The 16,899-nt window shown below is 36.9% G+C and overlaps 1 protein-coding gene across 1 annotated transcript in view; it reads right to left on the reverse strand.

The window, feature by feature from the left end:
- The window catches only part of IL23R (interleukin 23 receptor), a 61,837-nt gene extending 45,343 nt beyond the window's left edge, over positions 1–16,494 (reverse strand). Inside the window, exons 1-4 of the mRNA XM_058717031.1 lie at positions 16,361–16,494; positions 14,418–14,520; positions 11,540–11,836; positions 4,585–4,708 (exon numbers count right to left, since the gene is read on the reverse strand). Coding sequence (XP_058573014.1) covers positions 4,585–4,708; positions 11,540–11,836; positions 14,418–14,487 — 491 coding nt within the window. The 5' untranslated portion in view covers positions 14,488–14,520; positions 16,361–16,494. The remainder of the gene's footprint in view (positions 1–4,584; positions 4,709–11,539; positions 11,837–14,417; positions 14,521–16,360) is intronic.
- Between the last annotated feature and the right edge of the window lie 405 nt (positions 16,495–16,899).

The raw sequence follows: 16,899 nt of genomic DNA on the forward strand, positions 1-16,899 counted from the left end.
TTCTTTTTAAACTATGGAACAATTCTATTAATCTAGACTCAGCCAATTCAGAATTTGGGTTAGGTTTGTCTGCGTTTGGCTGTAATTTATTGTTGGATTTCAGAAAAGGCGAAAAAAGTTTTTCTAAAATGTAAGACTTTGTATTAACTTGACTTTGATGGGAGAATGCAGGAAATGTCGATGTCTACGTATCAGAATAACCACTCAGTGACTATCACCTGAGCAGTTACAATGCGCCAGGCCCCATTCTAGACTCAAGTGATATAGCAGTGAACAAAATAAGCAAAAATTCTTGCCCATTTTGAGATTACATTTCTAGTTTGAATGAATGAGTGAGTTTCCTACTGACACATGCACAAGAGCTAAAAAATTAGTCTTTCAGGGCACATTTAACAGCTTTTTTCTAGATATTCATCTGTCTAAAATGACTGTTACCTGAAAATGAGTAAAATTATTGTTTATAATACCTTGTAAATGATCATTTTTTAAGTTTATTTATTTTGAGAGAGAGAGAGAGAGAGAGAAAGAGAGAGAGAGAGAAAGCCCATGAGTGTGTGCAAGTGCAAGTAGGGTAGAGGCAGAGAGGGAGAAAGAGAGAATCCCAAGCAGGCTCCACATTGTCAGCGCAGAGCCCGGCTCAATCTCACAAACCATGAAATCATGACCTGAGCTGGAATCCAGTCAGACACTTAACTGACTGAGACACCCAGGCACCCCAATGATCTTTTTTTTTAAGTTTATTTATTTACTTTGAGAGAAAGAGAGAGCAAGCAGGGGAGGGGCAGAGAGAGAATCTCAAGCAGACTCCATGCTGACAGCATGGAGCCTAATGTGGGGGCTCAAACTCACAAACCGTGAGATCATGACCTGAGACAGATGCTTAACTGACTGAGCCAACCAGTGCCCAGCCCCTACCCCACCAATGACCATTTCTTAATGGACTTATATTAATTAGTCTCCTCACCCAAATAAGTCAGGTTTTAATTTTAAAACAAATCAAACAAGACTAGTATGTCAGCCTTGAGTGTCACCTTAATACTCTGCCTTTTTGTTGTTTCTAAGTGCTTCCTTTTTGCAAGTCTTTTTTTATAGTTTGTGTTCTTATAAATTTTGTGACACCCAGTACAGTATTGCTTATCCTCATTTCACAGGAAAGTAAGGCTCAGCCAAGCTAAATAACTTTTCTAAGATCACACAGCTAGCAATTATGGCAGATATTGTTAGATGACAGTACTAAATTCTATCAACAATGTCTTTCTCCTAGGTTCCCATCCAGATAGAGTAGACATGTAACTCAGTCCTGGCCAATGAGATCCAAGTGGAAGTCTATAGGTGGAGATGTTCTTTTTCCTTCACCACTTTTCCTGCCTGGGATTTGGATGTGAAGCCTAGGGGTGCAGCTTCTGAGAGTAAAGCCTACACATTAAAACTTATAGAGGAAAAAGTTGGAAAAAGCCTTTGGGATATCATTGAAGTAATCATGCCAGCTCTGTCATACCTACCACTATGGCTTGATATAAATAAAGCCCCATATGTTTAAGTCACTGCAGTTAGATTTTCTGATATTTGCATCATAAAAGACACCTAACTGATAAATCTTAGAACTGGAAATCAAAAGTAAAACTCGAAAGCCCCTGTTCTCTCCAGTGGATAGCTCTAAAAGCATGATCTTTAATAAATCTATTTTTAATATTTTCATGGCGACTTGAGTATTGAGGACAATCTCAATACTCATAATTACTAGGTATTTCTCACTTTGTAAGGTAGATGTGTTTCTCAGAAAAAGCCATGTGTAAATAATTTCAATATATATCACTGAATGTATTAATAGATTTTAAAAGAAATCTATAATAATCAAAATATTTGGAGAACATTTTTATGAGACTAACTAGGAAATTAGGTGGTGGTTGGCAAGTTTTTTTCAACAAATATATCTTCTCAAATTGTGGTATGCCTGTTCCAAATTTACAATGCAATTTTATTGTCAAGAACCTGAGAGGGCAAGTAAGTGGGACTTAAATGAATTAAGCCATATCCACTAGGTTGGCAATAAGCAATACAAAAATAATAAGTGTTGACAAGAAGGTGGAGAAATTGGAACCCTCATACACTCCCAGAGTGAATGTAAAATAGTGCAGTTGTTTTAGAAAATAGTATGCAGTTCCTCAAAAGGTTAAACAGAGTTAACATATGACCTCTCAATTCTATTCCTAAGTGTATGCTCAAGAGAAATGAAAACTTAGGTCTACACACAATCTTGTACATGAATATCATGGAAGCATTACTCATAATAACCAAAAAGCAGGAATAACCCAAATGTCCATCAACCAATGAATGGATAAAGTCAATGTGATATATTCATATACGGAACATTATTTGGTCCTAAAAAGGAATGAAGTGCTTATACATGCTACACCACGGATGAATGTTGAAAGGCTTATGCTAAGTGGAAGAGCCAGTCATGGAAGGACCATGTATTGTATGACTCCTTTTATATGAAGTGTTCAAAGTAGGCAAATCCCCAGAGGATCCCTCGGGATGGGAAAGTTGAGGGAAATAGAGTGACTGCTAATGGATACGCGGTTTCCTTTTGGCATAAGAAAATGTTCTGAAATTGTGGTGATGGTCGCATAACTCTGTGAATATACTAAAATCTTAGAATGCTTATGCTTAAATAAGGTGGCTCAGTGTTTCCATCATCCTTTTGATACATTGCCTCTGTCTAACCCCTGCTCAGAATGACAGGTGTGAGCGTCTTGCCTGTGGCATGAAGCCCATTACTCCAGACTTAGCAATGTATTCGTAAAATCTGCCTGGTTTTTACACAGAATTTCTTGAATGAAGAAATGCTGCTTTTTATGTTTTACTTAATTAAAATTATTCTGAGTATGTTACACGTGGAGAGAGAGAAGATTGGAAGATTATTCTGTTCTATTGTGATGAGACCTGGTTATCATCTCTCAAATATGCCCTGTGATCTGGTTCCGACACCACTTCAGCAGTGGTAGTCAAGGCAGCCCAAGTTCAAATCCCACCTCTCCCTCTCTGGAGCTGTGTGGCTCTGGACGCATTGCCTAACCCCACTGAGGCTCAGTTACTTTGTCTACAAAAACTGGAAAAATAATCATGTTTACCTCACAAGGTTGTGTAAGATACTAAATGAAGTAGCACATGTAAAGTTTTGACCCAGTACTTAGCAAATAGTAAAGGTCCCATAAATGCTTTTTATTTTATTTTTTAAAAAATTTTTTAATGTTTGTTCTTAAGAGAGAGAGAGAGAGAGAGAGAGCACAAGCAGGGGAGGGGCAGAGAGAGAGGGAGACACAGAATCTGAAGAAGGCTCTAGGCTCTGAGTTGTCAGCACAGAGCCTGATGCGGGGCTCAAACTTGTGAACCATGAGATCATGACCTGAGCTGAAGTTGGACGCTTAACTGACTGAGCCACCCAGGCGCTCCCCCAATAAATGCTTTTTAAAAAATAAGTAGTTTTTTTGAGAGTTACAAACAGACAAAAAAAAGTTTACTTCAAATACACCACTGAAGGCATTCTTTAAAAAAAAGAATAAAATGGGAAACATGATGGGTGACTAACTTAACCCTGTTTGCCCATACCTTTTTAAAAATTAATTTCATTTTCATCTTTAACAATCGCAGAGTATTCAAAAACAGACTAGCATACATGGATATAGTTTAAATGTAACAAAGATTTCAGCTGTGTACATTGGGGAGGGGAAAGGGATTTTTTCATATCAACCTTTTCCTATTTTGCAATTTCTGAATAAGCATTCAAATTTAATTTAGTACGAAGTAGTACAACTTTTATGATCAACAATTTATCTTTAAGCATAAACACTTAAGAGGTTTGGCTGCATGGTCACCTTGGCTCCCGAAATCTGGCTATTGTTAAGCATGTAACAAGAGCATTTCCTCAAAGCCCTCCTGGACTGCAGATAGAAAATTAGCACTTTCACTCAGTTATTACTTCAGTTTTAAAACTCAAAGTCCCATGTCCTGGAGACTCCCTTAGTCTCGGGCAAACCAGAAAAGAGGGTTGGCCTGTACAGGCACCAAATTTAAGATTTGGGGATCATTATTAATAACTAGTAGCGTCCATGAATTTAGTGCTAATGGTGGACCTGGCTCTGTGCTGCACGCTTTAAGAGCCAAATTCCACTTAAATAATTAGAATAAACCTGTGCATTAGGCTCTATTTTTTAGATCCATTTTAAAGATAAAGGCAATTTGGAGAGGTTGAGCAAGTTGCCTAAACCCTAGAATGAGGATAGAGCTGGGGTTGAAGCAAAGATCCTTTTAAAACTATTCTGTGCTATATCAGCATCAGGTCCCTGACCCCAGGTACGTACCAATGAATTAAAGGGCAGAAAGATTATAGAACGCATTGTCCCACAGAGTGAAAATATTAATGGCCCAAAAAGGGTTCAGGTAGCTTCACTGATGATAATTAGGGAATTGGGGATAATCAGCATACATTTAATGCTTAAGGCTCATTTTTTGGATCCCTGCTGGAGGCAGAACATTGGAATGGAATGGAATTGCTCATGTTAAACTGTTGAAGGAACCTACCTCTTCACATACACCACATACATTGTGTCTATGTAGGTGGGCTTCCCAGAATTCCAGGTACAAGTCATGTTGCCTGAATATTCATAAATGACACAGGTTACCTTGTCAGGAACATCTGGTGGATCTGCAACAAAATGTATCACTTAGGAACCACCATACAAACATAAAGTTCTTTATAAAGTAGCTAGCTGATAAGCTTCCCATTTTATTTAGGAAACCAGCCCAACTGGCATTCAATACTTCCCTCATTCCATCCCTACCACCTCACCTAACATCCTACTTTGCCATCAAACATTGCTACTCTCCTTTGTGTACTATATTCTCCACTCTTCTGGGGATACTAATATGATCAAGTTTCTCCTATCAAAAAAAAATAATAGTAACTCCTCAAATTCTCTCTCCTCAGCTACCACTATCTCCTTTTTTTAACAGCTAAACTAAGGGTCCTATATTATACTGGTCTTTTACTTCATCTCCCATTTGCTCTCGAACCCCAGACAATCAAGATTCAGACCCACAATTCCACCAAAACCACTGTTGTGAAGGTCGTTAATGACTTTCTAATTAACAAATTCCGAAATATCTGTGCAATCACCATTGAACTTGACTTCTGCAGCATTTGCTGTTTTGGTCCCTTTCCCCTTGAAACCTTTGCCTTTGGCTCTTGTGAAAGGATCCCAAAAAAGTGTTTTTTCTTTCACCCCATCAGACTGTTTCCTCTTCTGGCACCTATTCCACTACTCACTTTAAAAGTTTAGTGTTTATACATACAATGGACTATTACTCAGCCTCAAAAAGGAAGGGAACTCTGATACATGCTACAACATGGATGGAAGTAGAATGATGGTTGCCAGGGTGGGGGATGGGGAAAATGAGAGTTGCTTAATGGGCACAGAGTTTCAGTTTTGCAAGATGAAAATAGTTCTGGAAATGAATGGTAGTGACGGAAAATGATGGTGATTGCAGAACAGTGTGAATGTACTTCATGCCTCAGAACTATACACTTAAGAATAGTTAAAAAAATATATTTCATATTATGTATATTTTACCACAATAAAAAATGACTAAACGTTTTTTGGGGGGGCTCCTGGGTGGCTCAGTCCGTTGAGTGTCTGTCTATTGATTTCGGTTCAGGTCATGATCCCAGGGTTGTGGAATCAAGTACTACGTCAGGCTCTGTGCTGAGTGCTGAATCTGGAGGCTGCTTAAGTTTCTATCTCTCTCCTGGAATGCCTGGGTGGCTCAGTGGGTTAAGCCTCTGACTTTGGCTCAGGTCATGATCTTGCGGTTCATGTATTTAAGACCCATATCAGGCTCTGTGCTGACAGTTCAGAGCCTGGAGCCTGCTTCCAAATCTGTGTCTCCCTCTCTCTCTGCCCCTCCCCCACTCACACTCTGTATCTCTCTCTATCAAAAATAAATAAACACTTAAAAAAAAAGATTCTGTCTCCCTCTGCCCATCTCACCCACTCATGTGCTCTTTCTCTAAAATAATTAAAATTTTTTTGGTATTCACAGAATTCTATTTCAACATTCTCTTTCTCCCTCCCTGCATCCCCTTTAGCTCTTTTTCTAAGTGACCATAATATGGAGAACATTGTTTAGTTTTTATCTGTTAGCTTCTTTACCTTTTGAGAACTGAAATCTTGCTCACTCCCAACTTCATCCCCACTCCACTCCTGCCTCAAGGGCTGTTACTCACTAGGCTTTACCTACAAGTGTATCCTTGACCTAGGCTGACTAAAGAGTATTTCCCTTTGGAATGAACACATGATTTAAGATGAACCAATCAGCATTCTCCAAGGGGCTTTTTGGAGAGCCATTGTAAGAGGTATTTTCTTACCCCTAGAAATTGCTGTCTCTGAGTAACATGTGAGCCATGAGCTGCTGGTGGCCATCTTGGATTTAAGAATGAAGACAACATAGGGGTGTCTGGGAGGCTCAGTCAGTTAAGTGACAGGCTCTTGATCTCACAGTTTGTGAATTCAAACCCCTGCATCAGGCTCTGCACTGACAGCACAGGGCCTGCTTAGGATTCATTCTCTCTCTCCCTCTCTCTCTCTCTCTCTCCCTGCCTCCCTCCCTCTCAAAAATAAATAAAAATTAGGAGAAAAACAATCTTAAAAAAAAAAAAGAATTAAGACAACACGGGGGAAAAAAACCCATGAAGAGATAGTTTTGAAAAGATGAGAATTCCAATGACATTATTGGAGCCCTAATGGTCTCTGAAGTCTATGAAACCCCAACAACTATAGAATGACATCTGCAATTTTCAGTTACATCATCCAATAAATGACCAAGGTCAAGATCAAAAAAAGAAGTATGGAAATATGGAGTGTTTATCATGTAGTCACTTTTCAGGTGTGGCTCTCTCGGCTTGTCTCTACACTCACAATACTGCTTGCAAAACTTGACTACTCAGCAAATGACAAGAAAAATGGAAGAATGGGGGCTCAGGAAGAATAAAAATATGGACATCTATGCACCTGAAGTTATAGCCAAATATTTATCTTACATACAAATATATACTTACACTTCACCTGCACATCATCTACTAAGAATATTACTTGTAAAATCAAAAAATAAATTTATGAAAAAGTTTTCCTCATTACAAATTGAAACAATAATAGATATCATTTAGACCTATAAAATTGGCAAGGATTTTGAAAAAATGGTAATCCACAGTGTTGGAATGGACTTCAGGGAAATCCTCTAACACTCCTGTTGGTGGGAGTACAAACTGGTACAACCTTTATGGAGAGCACTTTACATATTACTATCTTTAAAAGCAAGAGCAATATCTTGAAACCCAGCAATTTTACATCTAGGCATGCATCCTTAATGAAATGTTCAAAGATACACAAAAATATTTGGCCAAAAGTGTGTGCCTCTTAAAGTATTGTTTATAATAATGAATAAGTTGGAGACAACCTAATACCCCCAAATAGGGTTAAATAAACTATAATAAACTCCTAAAATACATCCAAAAACAAAGTTGTAGAAGATAGTTTAAATATCTGGCCTCCGGAAAGCACTAGAAATATGTTTAAGTAAATTCTGGCCATATGATAAAGTGAAAAATGCAGGCTATGAAACACTGTAGTGAGAGAGACATAAAGGCATAGACAGAGAGAGAGGGGTTGGGAGAAGGAGACAGAGGAGGAGAGAGAGGGGGAGAGATGGGAAGAGACAGACTGAAGCTTGAAAGATCTATTTCAAATTATTAAAGAGGGATTGCTAGTAGTGAAATTATGGGATTATAGAGATGATGGGTATTTCCTTTGTGCTGGTCTAAATTTTTAAAAACTTTCTACATTGTATGCAATTTGATTTTACAATTAAAAAACTATTTCAAGCAGTAAGAACATACTAAAGTTCTTTAGAACATTTTGTAGCATTGAATTACAATGGGGACAAACTGGACTCCAAGTAGGGGAAAATAAATTTTTTTATTTGAGTCATAAAGGGGGTAAATTTAAGTCATTTTGGACATGGATTGAGTTGTGGTCCTGCACTGATTACAGTGATTTATGCTGAAGTTATTTTTCCCCCTGAGACATGAGCCAGAGAGTATCATTGATTTGGCCATCATAAAAAACAACGGTCAATCTTTTGGGTTGTTATTCCACAGCATTCTATATGAAGTGAGTGCTCAGGTTTGTAAATGTCTAGTGGTTAATTAACTTTGCAAAATATCAAATAGATTATATACACATATGCAAATAAACAGAATATTTGTTAATATGAAGCTATGTAAAGATGGGAGTATGATTATGGTTATGAGAAGAAGATGGGGTTATTATTAATCTCATTGCCCCTTTATCCAATGTCAAGGGTAAAAACCCCCTCATGTAAGTATGAGGCTTATGTTTTTGCTTTTTCCTAGTAATCCCATCCCTCCCCTATTATTGGAGCACTTATTAATCACAGGCCGGATTTCTCATGAATTCAGAGTCTAGCCAACGATAATTTTCTACTGAGAGTTTCTTAAAGGCAGAGTCCCTTTTCTTTGAATTTCTACCATTTAACACATTTTTGGCGCAGAGCAACCACGCAGTAAAGCTATCTCATAATTTGATTGGCTTGATTAATAAAATGATAATGAGAAGAATTTACAGTGAACAGAGGCACAATGCTCCTGGCAAAGATCACTCTGTAATTCCTTACCCAAGGAGAGCACAGGTCAGCCTAATTGTGCCTGTAATAATGATACTAGATAGCAACGTTAAAGACAAATATTTAGGAACTTTTGTTGGATAAGAACTCTGCTTTCATCTCAATAAGTAGAGATCAAAGATGGTTAAAATTTGGGGCGCTCTTGATTTTGGCTCAGGTCATGACCTTATGGTTTGTGAGATCAAACCCCGAGTTGGGCTCCACTCTGACAGGGCTCTGTGCTGACAGCACAGAGCTTGCTTGGGATTCTCTCTATCCCTCTCTCTCTCTCTTCCTATCTACCCCTTCCCTGTTTGTTCTCTCTCTCAATATATAAATAATCTAAAAAAAAAAAAAGATGGTTAAAATTGAAGGAAGTCAAAGACATTTAAACTTTTAAATAAATGATTAAGTAGAAACAGACTGTTCCATGTATGTTTTTTTAATGTGGTATTTTTAAATGAATAAAGACATCTTACAGTATTTTATCTCATGATTGGTGTGAATCTGATAAACTTCCCGTGATATGTGTGCATTTACTCATAGATGAATTCTAGAAAGTTTAAAATTATGGCTAAAAATAGAAATTGTGATAATATTTGTATTTCACAAATTACATATTAAAGTACAGAAGCTTTTAAATATATTTGGATTTCTTTCCAGGAAAAGCACTGACTCATTTATTTTCTCTCTCTTTTATGACTTGTTTCTAGTCTAAAAAATACATGTAATCATTTTGTTCAAAATAGTGATGGTAAGTTAACATAGTAAAGCTCACAGGACAAATACTCTGTGATCAAAGTAACCCAGTGAAAGCAATATAATTTCTAGAGTACCACAGAAACCCTCAGAAACCTTTTTTGACCTACTTAAATAGGAAGTTTTGTTTACTAAGAATGCAGAGCTCAAGAACCCAGGGGTTCTTGGGTCTAAGAGTTAGAGTAAATCCTTACCTGGCAGTTACAATTTCACACTCATAACCAGAGGTCTGTGTAAGAAGTTACAACTCACAAAGTAAATAAATGGAAAGAGTGATGTTCTTTTTAAGCAGCCAGCAGCAGAGAATCTAAATTCTTCTATGATGTTGTCCTAGAAGGGGGCACAGGCCATTCCCTGGCCCTAAATATGGCCTGGTGGTTGTGTTTGGGGGCAGAGCTGTTGGGGGTAATATGTCACCCAAACTGGAACCCATGGAAGGAAGCCACACTTCTTTTGTCTCCTTTCTTCCTCTGGCTCAAATTAAAAGCTAACCTTTCCCCATCACTGTGAAAATTGCTTATTTGCCCTCCAAAGAAATTGTATCTTCTCTCAACACCCCACCAACACCCCCAAAGGATAAATAGTAAAATATTTAAGCATTAAGTGTTGTTTATGTTTCCTGAGGATGTGGACAAGCTAAGGTGCCCTCATATCAGATAAGATGTCTGCCTGTGGCTTCAATTCCCATAATTTAGGGCATGTTTAGTGTGTTATCAGTTTAAGGTGTGAGTTTGCTAGCTTTATTGTTTGACCCCAAAACTTAGTATTTTCCTTCCTCAGTTCACCTCTACTACCTTCCATAGTTCTTCTTTCTTTTGAAAATCGTGCAAGATCAGGTGCCCAGAGTTAAGTAGGACAATGGCCTTATTCAGAACAAGGAAGCCTCTTGTATCCTAGCTGTCCACTCTAGGTGCAAGTCGTGAACACCAGGTGGTCTTGCTCTTGCAAGTTAAAATCTGGAGATGAGGAAAAATAAGAACTCAGATTTGATTCTCAAAAGTGTGGGGAAGGGAGCATGACAAAGACTCCACACTGCACAATGGTGTTGCACTTTAAAATGTATAACATGCTTTTAAGTAGTTTATTAAAATCTGGTGCTTACCACAGCCAGAATAATTAGCCTTATTTTACAGACATGGAATCAAGGCTCAGACTGGTTAACTTGCCCAAGGTCACACAGCTGGAAAGTATAGCAAGCACACAAAGCTAGTTTTGCAACTGCTTTTGTTTTGTAAATCTTAGTCTCAGAATTTTTTTATGGAATCTGCTTCAAGGTTGATGCTATTATTTTGGAAAGCAAATAACAAAAAACATAAGTGTAAAGCAGATGAAAAGAACAATACTTAAAAATCTGAGGATGCTGCCCCTCATATATGCTGTGTTTGGACAGGCTGGTGTTGAAAATTTGTTTTTTGAATACATCAGCAACATTGAAAGTTGCTGTGGAGTGTAGAAGTGTAGAGTAGAAGTGTAGACGTGCTGTAGAAGTGTAGAGTTCACACTGAAGATTCACATGTCTGTCTTCCCTTAAAGAGTCAAAGATTCAGGGGCACCTGGGTGGTTCAGTCGGGTAAGGGTCCTATTTCAGCTCAGGTCATGATCTCGCCATTTGTGAGTTCGAGCCCCACATCAGGCTCTGTGCTGACAGTTCAGAGCCTGGAGCCTGCCTCAAATTCTGTGTCTCCCTCTCTCTCTGCCCCTTCCCTGATCATGGTCTGTCTGTCTCTCTCAAAAATAAATAGACATTAAAAAAAAAAAAAAAGATTTAGGAAAACCAGATCCTTATAAATGATGGAGTTGGGCAGTGGCTATTCCCCAGTAGACCTCTATGTGCTTTTCTCTCTGCATGGATCTCACCAGCCTCCCTAACTCCTTTATTTCACTAACTTGGCCCCCAGAAACATTTCAGTTTGCAATTCTTATATTAAATTAGTACAAGAAGTAAACTATATTAATTAGCCTCTATTTTTAGACAAGGTTTTAGACTAGTTAATTGCTAGATTAGCTTTCATTTGAATTTTGAATGCACCCCAACACTTACATCCAGAAGAAATGTCTTTTCCACATATCAATGTCTCTTGAAAATATCCAGGACATTCAGCAGTGCAGTACATAGAGGCATGTGGCTCCAGAAAGTTGTTATACCAAAGCCGAGCTGTTGTTTTATTAATTCTTGTGATTCGAAATCTTTCTTTGATGCCGTTTTTATAAAAATAAAATTTCTTTGGTTGGCAGTTCTTAATTTCTGCTTGGCAATATATAGAGACATTCATACCCATCTTAAAAACTGTGGCTGGTTCTACCCACATGTGGCCAGAGCAGTTTATATTTGTAATTCCTGGAAACAAATAGATAAAATAAAAAATTCCATGTAAAACATTAAAGCAAGAGATTCAGATGAATATGCTGTTGCATTTAAATTTTATTCTTTTCCTATTAATTAAATGATTTCCATTGGAAAAAAGTTTAGGACCAACTGTATCTTTCCATTGATTAGTTTATTATAATGTACTTTTAGCAGGCTTCTGTGGACGCTTAGTAACAGGATACAAAACTGGAGTCTGCCTTTAAGCTACTCTGTCTAAAGAGCAAATAAAATTAGCTCTCCTTATTTAAAGTAGAGAACTGACGCATTATGAGGCTATGCCATTTTTCAAAGGTAAGATTAGAAATAACACCTGGCATTGCAGAATCCAAACCCCATTCTCTAGGCACTCCATCAATCTGTCATTCTTCTGTAGATAACGGCTACTTTTATCACAAAATTTTGAGTTTAATGAGTAAAACCATACTCTTATAATGACAAAAATCTATTGCTTGATAACCACTTAAAATTCATCATTAATTTAATATATAGGAATAATATAGGAAAATGTCCAGAATGTATTTTGGTAAAAAGTAACTTGCAAAACAACACACTTAATAATAGGTTTAGTACCAGAAGTAAATAGAGTAAATGAGGAGAAATACACTAAGATTTTAACAATGATAATCTGTGTGTGTTAGTCTACTTTTTTCATTTTTACTTGCATATTTCTGTGCTTTAAAAATTATATAGTGAATGTATTACTTTTATAACCCCAAGCAATAATTAAAAGTCATTTTCATAAACTCAAATGACAGTGCAATGCAGTATCAGTTAAATTAAACTCACATCAAGGAAAATTTATTATTGTCTTTTTGTGGAAATACTTGCATTAAAACATCCTAGAATCTTACCAATCTTATCAAGGTAATTATTTGATTTTAAAAGGTCCTTAGCTATGGACTACAATGCTTAAAGAATTAACTTGCATAATATAAATGTAATTGAATATTTCCATTTACATAATGAACATTTAGGTATAAATTGGAAGTATTTAAATATTAAAAATAGTGATAAAAATAATTCCATGATTATTAATGGGAAATTGAAGCCAAAGATAAGAAAAGGAAGTTTTAAGGAAACATCTGACTACTTTAAATAAGGTCAACAATTCAGGTTTAGACAAACTCCATCTCCAGCACCTGAAAAAAATATGTGAATACTATCATGAAATTGCTGTGAGTAGTGTTTGAGAATACACAGAAAATATAAAAAATGTCAGAAGACTTCGGATTTGGACAAATGTTGGTTTTCAAAAACAGAATAAAGAAGAACCCCAGAAACTTTGGACCACCGAGCTTTGCTACATTCAGGAATGAATTAGTAAGTCCATGATTTTTCAGTACCTAAAAAAAAAAAATCTGTAATCAGTGAGAGTCAACATAGATTATATAAGAATAAGTTATATGTTAATTTCTCTTTTTAATGGGGTTAGTAGATTGGTCAGAGGAATGTTAAACTTTATTATTATTTCAGCAGAGCTATTGAAAAGGGGAACATACCATGTTAATAGAAAATTTGGAAAAAATGTAGTCTGGATGATATTAAAACTATTCATAGATTGAACAAAATATATAAAATAATATCTAATGGACAGCTCTAGGGTCTCTAATGCCATGTCAGAGGAGCCTAACTTATTTCTCTGCACTCTATTAATTACTTGAATGTATCAACAGAAGTCCTGCTTATTGTTTGCATATTTCAATATCCTAAATCTTGGATAGTGGTTGGCCTGATTCTGGCAGTGTCTGATATCCTGCTGGAGGGGTTCTAGTTCTGATGACAGGGCTACCTCTATATCAATATATAGAGGTATATATCAATATATTGGTATAACTACCAATATAGTTGTGTTCCAACCTACAGAAGACATTGTTGCTTTTGTCACTATTCTGAGTAATTTGCATGGTTTGCAAAGCTTCCTTCCAGGTCTAGAACCCTACCTTAGTGTTGCTTGTCTCCCAGTTAATGAATTTCTACCACCTGCCCAGGACACCAAGTCCCCAGTAACAACTCTCAGATGTCAAGGCTATTATGCCTGAATTTCTGACAATCCCCTTCCTGGATTCCTCAAAGCTGCTTATGCTTATATCTGTAATAATGCCAGATGTTTGTGTGAATTATAAGATAGGAATAATAATAGCCAATACCATTGCACGAAGTTGTGAGAAATAAAAGGCTTAGTTAGCCCAGTGCCTGACACATAGTGCCTGTCAACAAATAAATTGTGGAGTTGAATTAAATTCAAATGTTTGATGGATTATCATATAACAATTGTAACAGTTCAAAGATAGAACACACCAACTCAGAATAATATGCTTCTTCATAGAAATGTTCATATATAAGTTAGAGGTTTGTTTATTAGGGAAAGGAATTCTGCCATTAGGGGGGCGGTTGGACTCTTTTATTTCATTCCATATAATATTTATGTGCATATAGTTTTTCCCAATCTAATTTTTGGTTCTTCAGAGACCCTAGAATAGTGCCTTGAAAACAATAACCACTCAACATTTTTTTAAATAAAAGATAGCAATAGGTACTAAAAATACTATACCTCCATGACACCAGTTGAAGAATATGTAAATAGCTATTACCACATCCCATTGAATTGTGACCTGATTCATGCCTGAAAGCAGGAAATAGCTCTTTGTTGCCCTCTAGAAAAAATATGAAAGTTTTAAATTATAATATTTTAATAAAATAACCGTAGTAAAGGCATTACATTTTTTCCTAACAGTTATTATTGCCTTTGATGAGACCATTTCAATAGGAAGAAAAGGAGGGAAGGAAGGAAGAAAAGAAGGGAAGGGAGAAAGGAAGGGAGGGGGGAAACAGGGCAAAGAAAAGTCAGTGGTATGTAAGGAGGTATGATACAGATGGAAAAGTAAAGTAAAAGAATGGTCTTTTATACCCTTCAAAAGTCACTATGATTTACCTTACTAGGACATTTTGACCCTTAATAAAATACACTTTCTTCTAATCTAGTCTCTCTCATCAGAAATCTCTGCTCTCACTCCTGGCCAGATTTCTATGCCTTAGAAGTTCCAGAAATATCAGTCTTTGATGAGTTAAACTTAGGAAAAGCCAAAAAGTTCAGAAGTTCCAGAAAGAGGCATTCAAAATGAAGAAAGATGAAGTGAGACAAAGGTATATGTGCTATCACCAATTAAATTTATATAAAATTCCTTTCTTCTGTAGACAGCTCAAAAGACACACATTATATAAATTCCAAACAATATTGCCATTAGTTTATGACTAGTTGCATTATTTACTCAGTTACTTACATTTTTATTTAAATGTTACTTTACATTATTACTTAATAACCAACATTATTCAGTTATTTTTATGTTTAATAAAACCTGAGCCTTTCATATAAGAAAAAACAAAATCATGACTCATCATATAGCATAAAATATCTGATAACATTCTTAAAACCTGGGGTCCCCATGACCCCCATGAATATAGGAACACCTTTCATAATTCGCCAGCAATATGAGGTCTTCTCTTTATAAATAATAAGCAAAACAAAATCTAAAATGTTCCTGGTTAGGGGCGCCTGGGTGGCGCAGTCGGTTAAGCGTCCGACTTCAGCCAGGTCACGATCTCGCGGTCCGTGGGTTCGAGCCCCGCGTCAGGCTCTGGGCTGATGGCTCGGAGCCTGGAGCCTGTTTCCGATTCTGTGTCTCCCTCTCTCTCTGCCCCTCCCCCGTTCATGCTCTGTCTCTCTCTGTCCCAAAAATAAATTAAAAACGTTGAAAAAAAAAAAAATTTAAAAAAATTTAAAATGTTCCTGGTTAGAAGTTAACTACTCACCCCAATAGAATATATACAACAATAATTGTTTAAAGTGATATAGTATCAGACAACATTTGAGTATAAACTTTCATCAGTAACCACTCTATAAAATATCGCAAGAACTTACAAGAAAAAACAACTGGAGCCTCTGGGTGGCTCAATCAGTTAAGTATCTGACTCTTGCTTTCAGCTCAAGTCATGATCTAGGATTGAGCCCCACATTGGTTCTTTGCTGACAGCAAGGAGCCTGCTTGGGGATTCTCTTTCTCCCTTTCTTTCTGCCTCTCCCCCACTCGTGTTCTCGTGTGTGCTCTCTTTCTCTCAAAAATAAGTAAACATTAAAAAAGAAAGAAAGAGGGTCACCTAAGTGGCTCAGTTGGTTAGCGTCTGACTTCAGCTCAGTTCATGATCTCTCAGTTCGTGGGTTGGAGCCCCACGTAGGGCTCTGGTGCTGATAGCTCAGAGCCTGGAGTCTGCTTCAGATTCTATGTCTCCCTTTCTCTCTGCCCCTCTCCAGCTCGTTCTCTCTCTCTCTCTCTGTTTTCTCTCTCTCTCTCTCTCTCTCTCTCTCTCTCTCTCTCAAAAATAAATAAACATTAAAATTTTTTTTAAAGGAAAGAAAGAGAAAAAACAACCTGTGCCATGTATTTCCATAGAAAATATAGCTGTTTTTAAGCATTTGGATGATCATGGTTTGTTTACCTTTCAACTTGTTTGAAGCACATAATTCCACTTCAGAGCCAGGCTGCTACCTTGTTGCCTGCATCATGTCCTCTTTCCCCACTGTCTGTCAATAATCACTTCAGATTTTCAGCAATGAGGCAAATGGAAATGTCAGCAAAGCCCTGACCTACATTTCAGACTCTTGAACTCAAACTGTCCAATTCAAAATGACTGGCTCTAATGTCACTATTTGGGAAAACCCAGATTACTGAAAGTGAACTGCTTTGTCAGTACTTGTTTTTCTCAGCTTAATTTAAAATGATCTGTCTCATCCAAGAAGTAGAACCCCTATACAGGTTCTACCTGTCAGAATCTTTGACACCAAAAATATGATGCTTAGCTTTAATTTGCAATTAACATTGATATTTATTATAAACCAGTTTCTTACGAGAGTTTAAATGCTACCATTGACCATTCATTTACTTAACAAACATTTTTGGGTATTTAATATGTGTCAGCCATTGTTCTGGGTATTAAGGATATGATGGTGATTAATTACTGAACAGCTCTTTTGTTGT

The sequence above is a fragment of the Neofelis nebulosa genome, chromosome 2 (assembly GCF_028018385.1).
Source record: "Neofelis nebulosa isolate mNeoNeb1 chromosome 2, mNeoNeb1.pri, whole genome shotgun sequence".
Classification (NCBI taxonomy): Eukaryota; Metazoa; Chordata; class Mammalia; order Carnivora; family Felidae; genus Neofelis; species Neofelis nebulosa.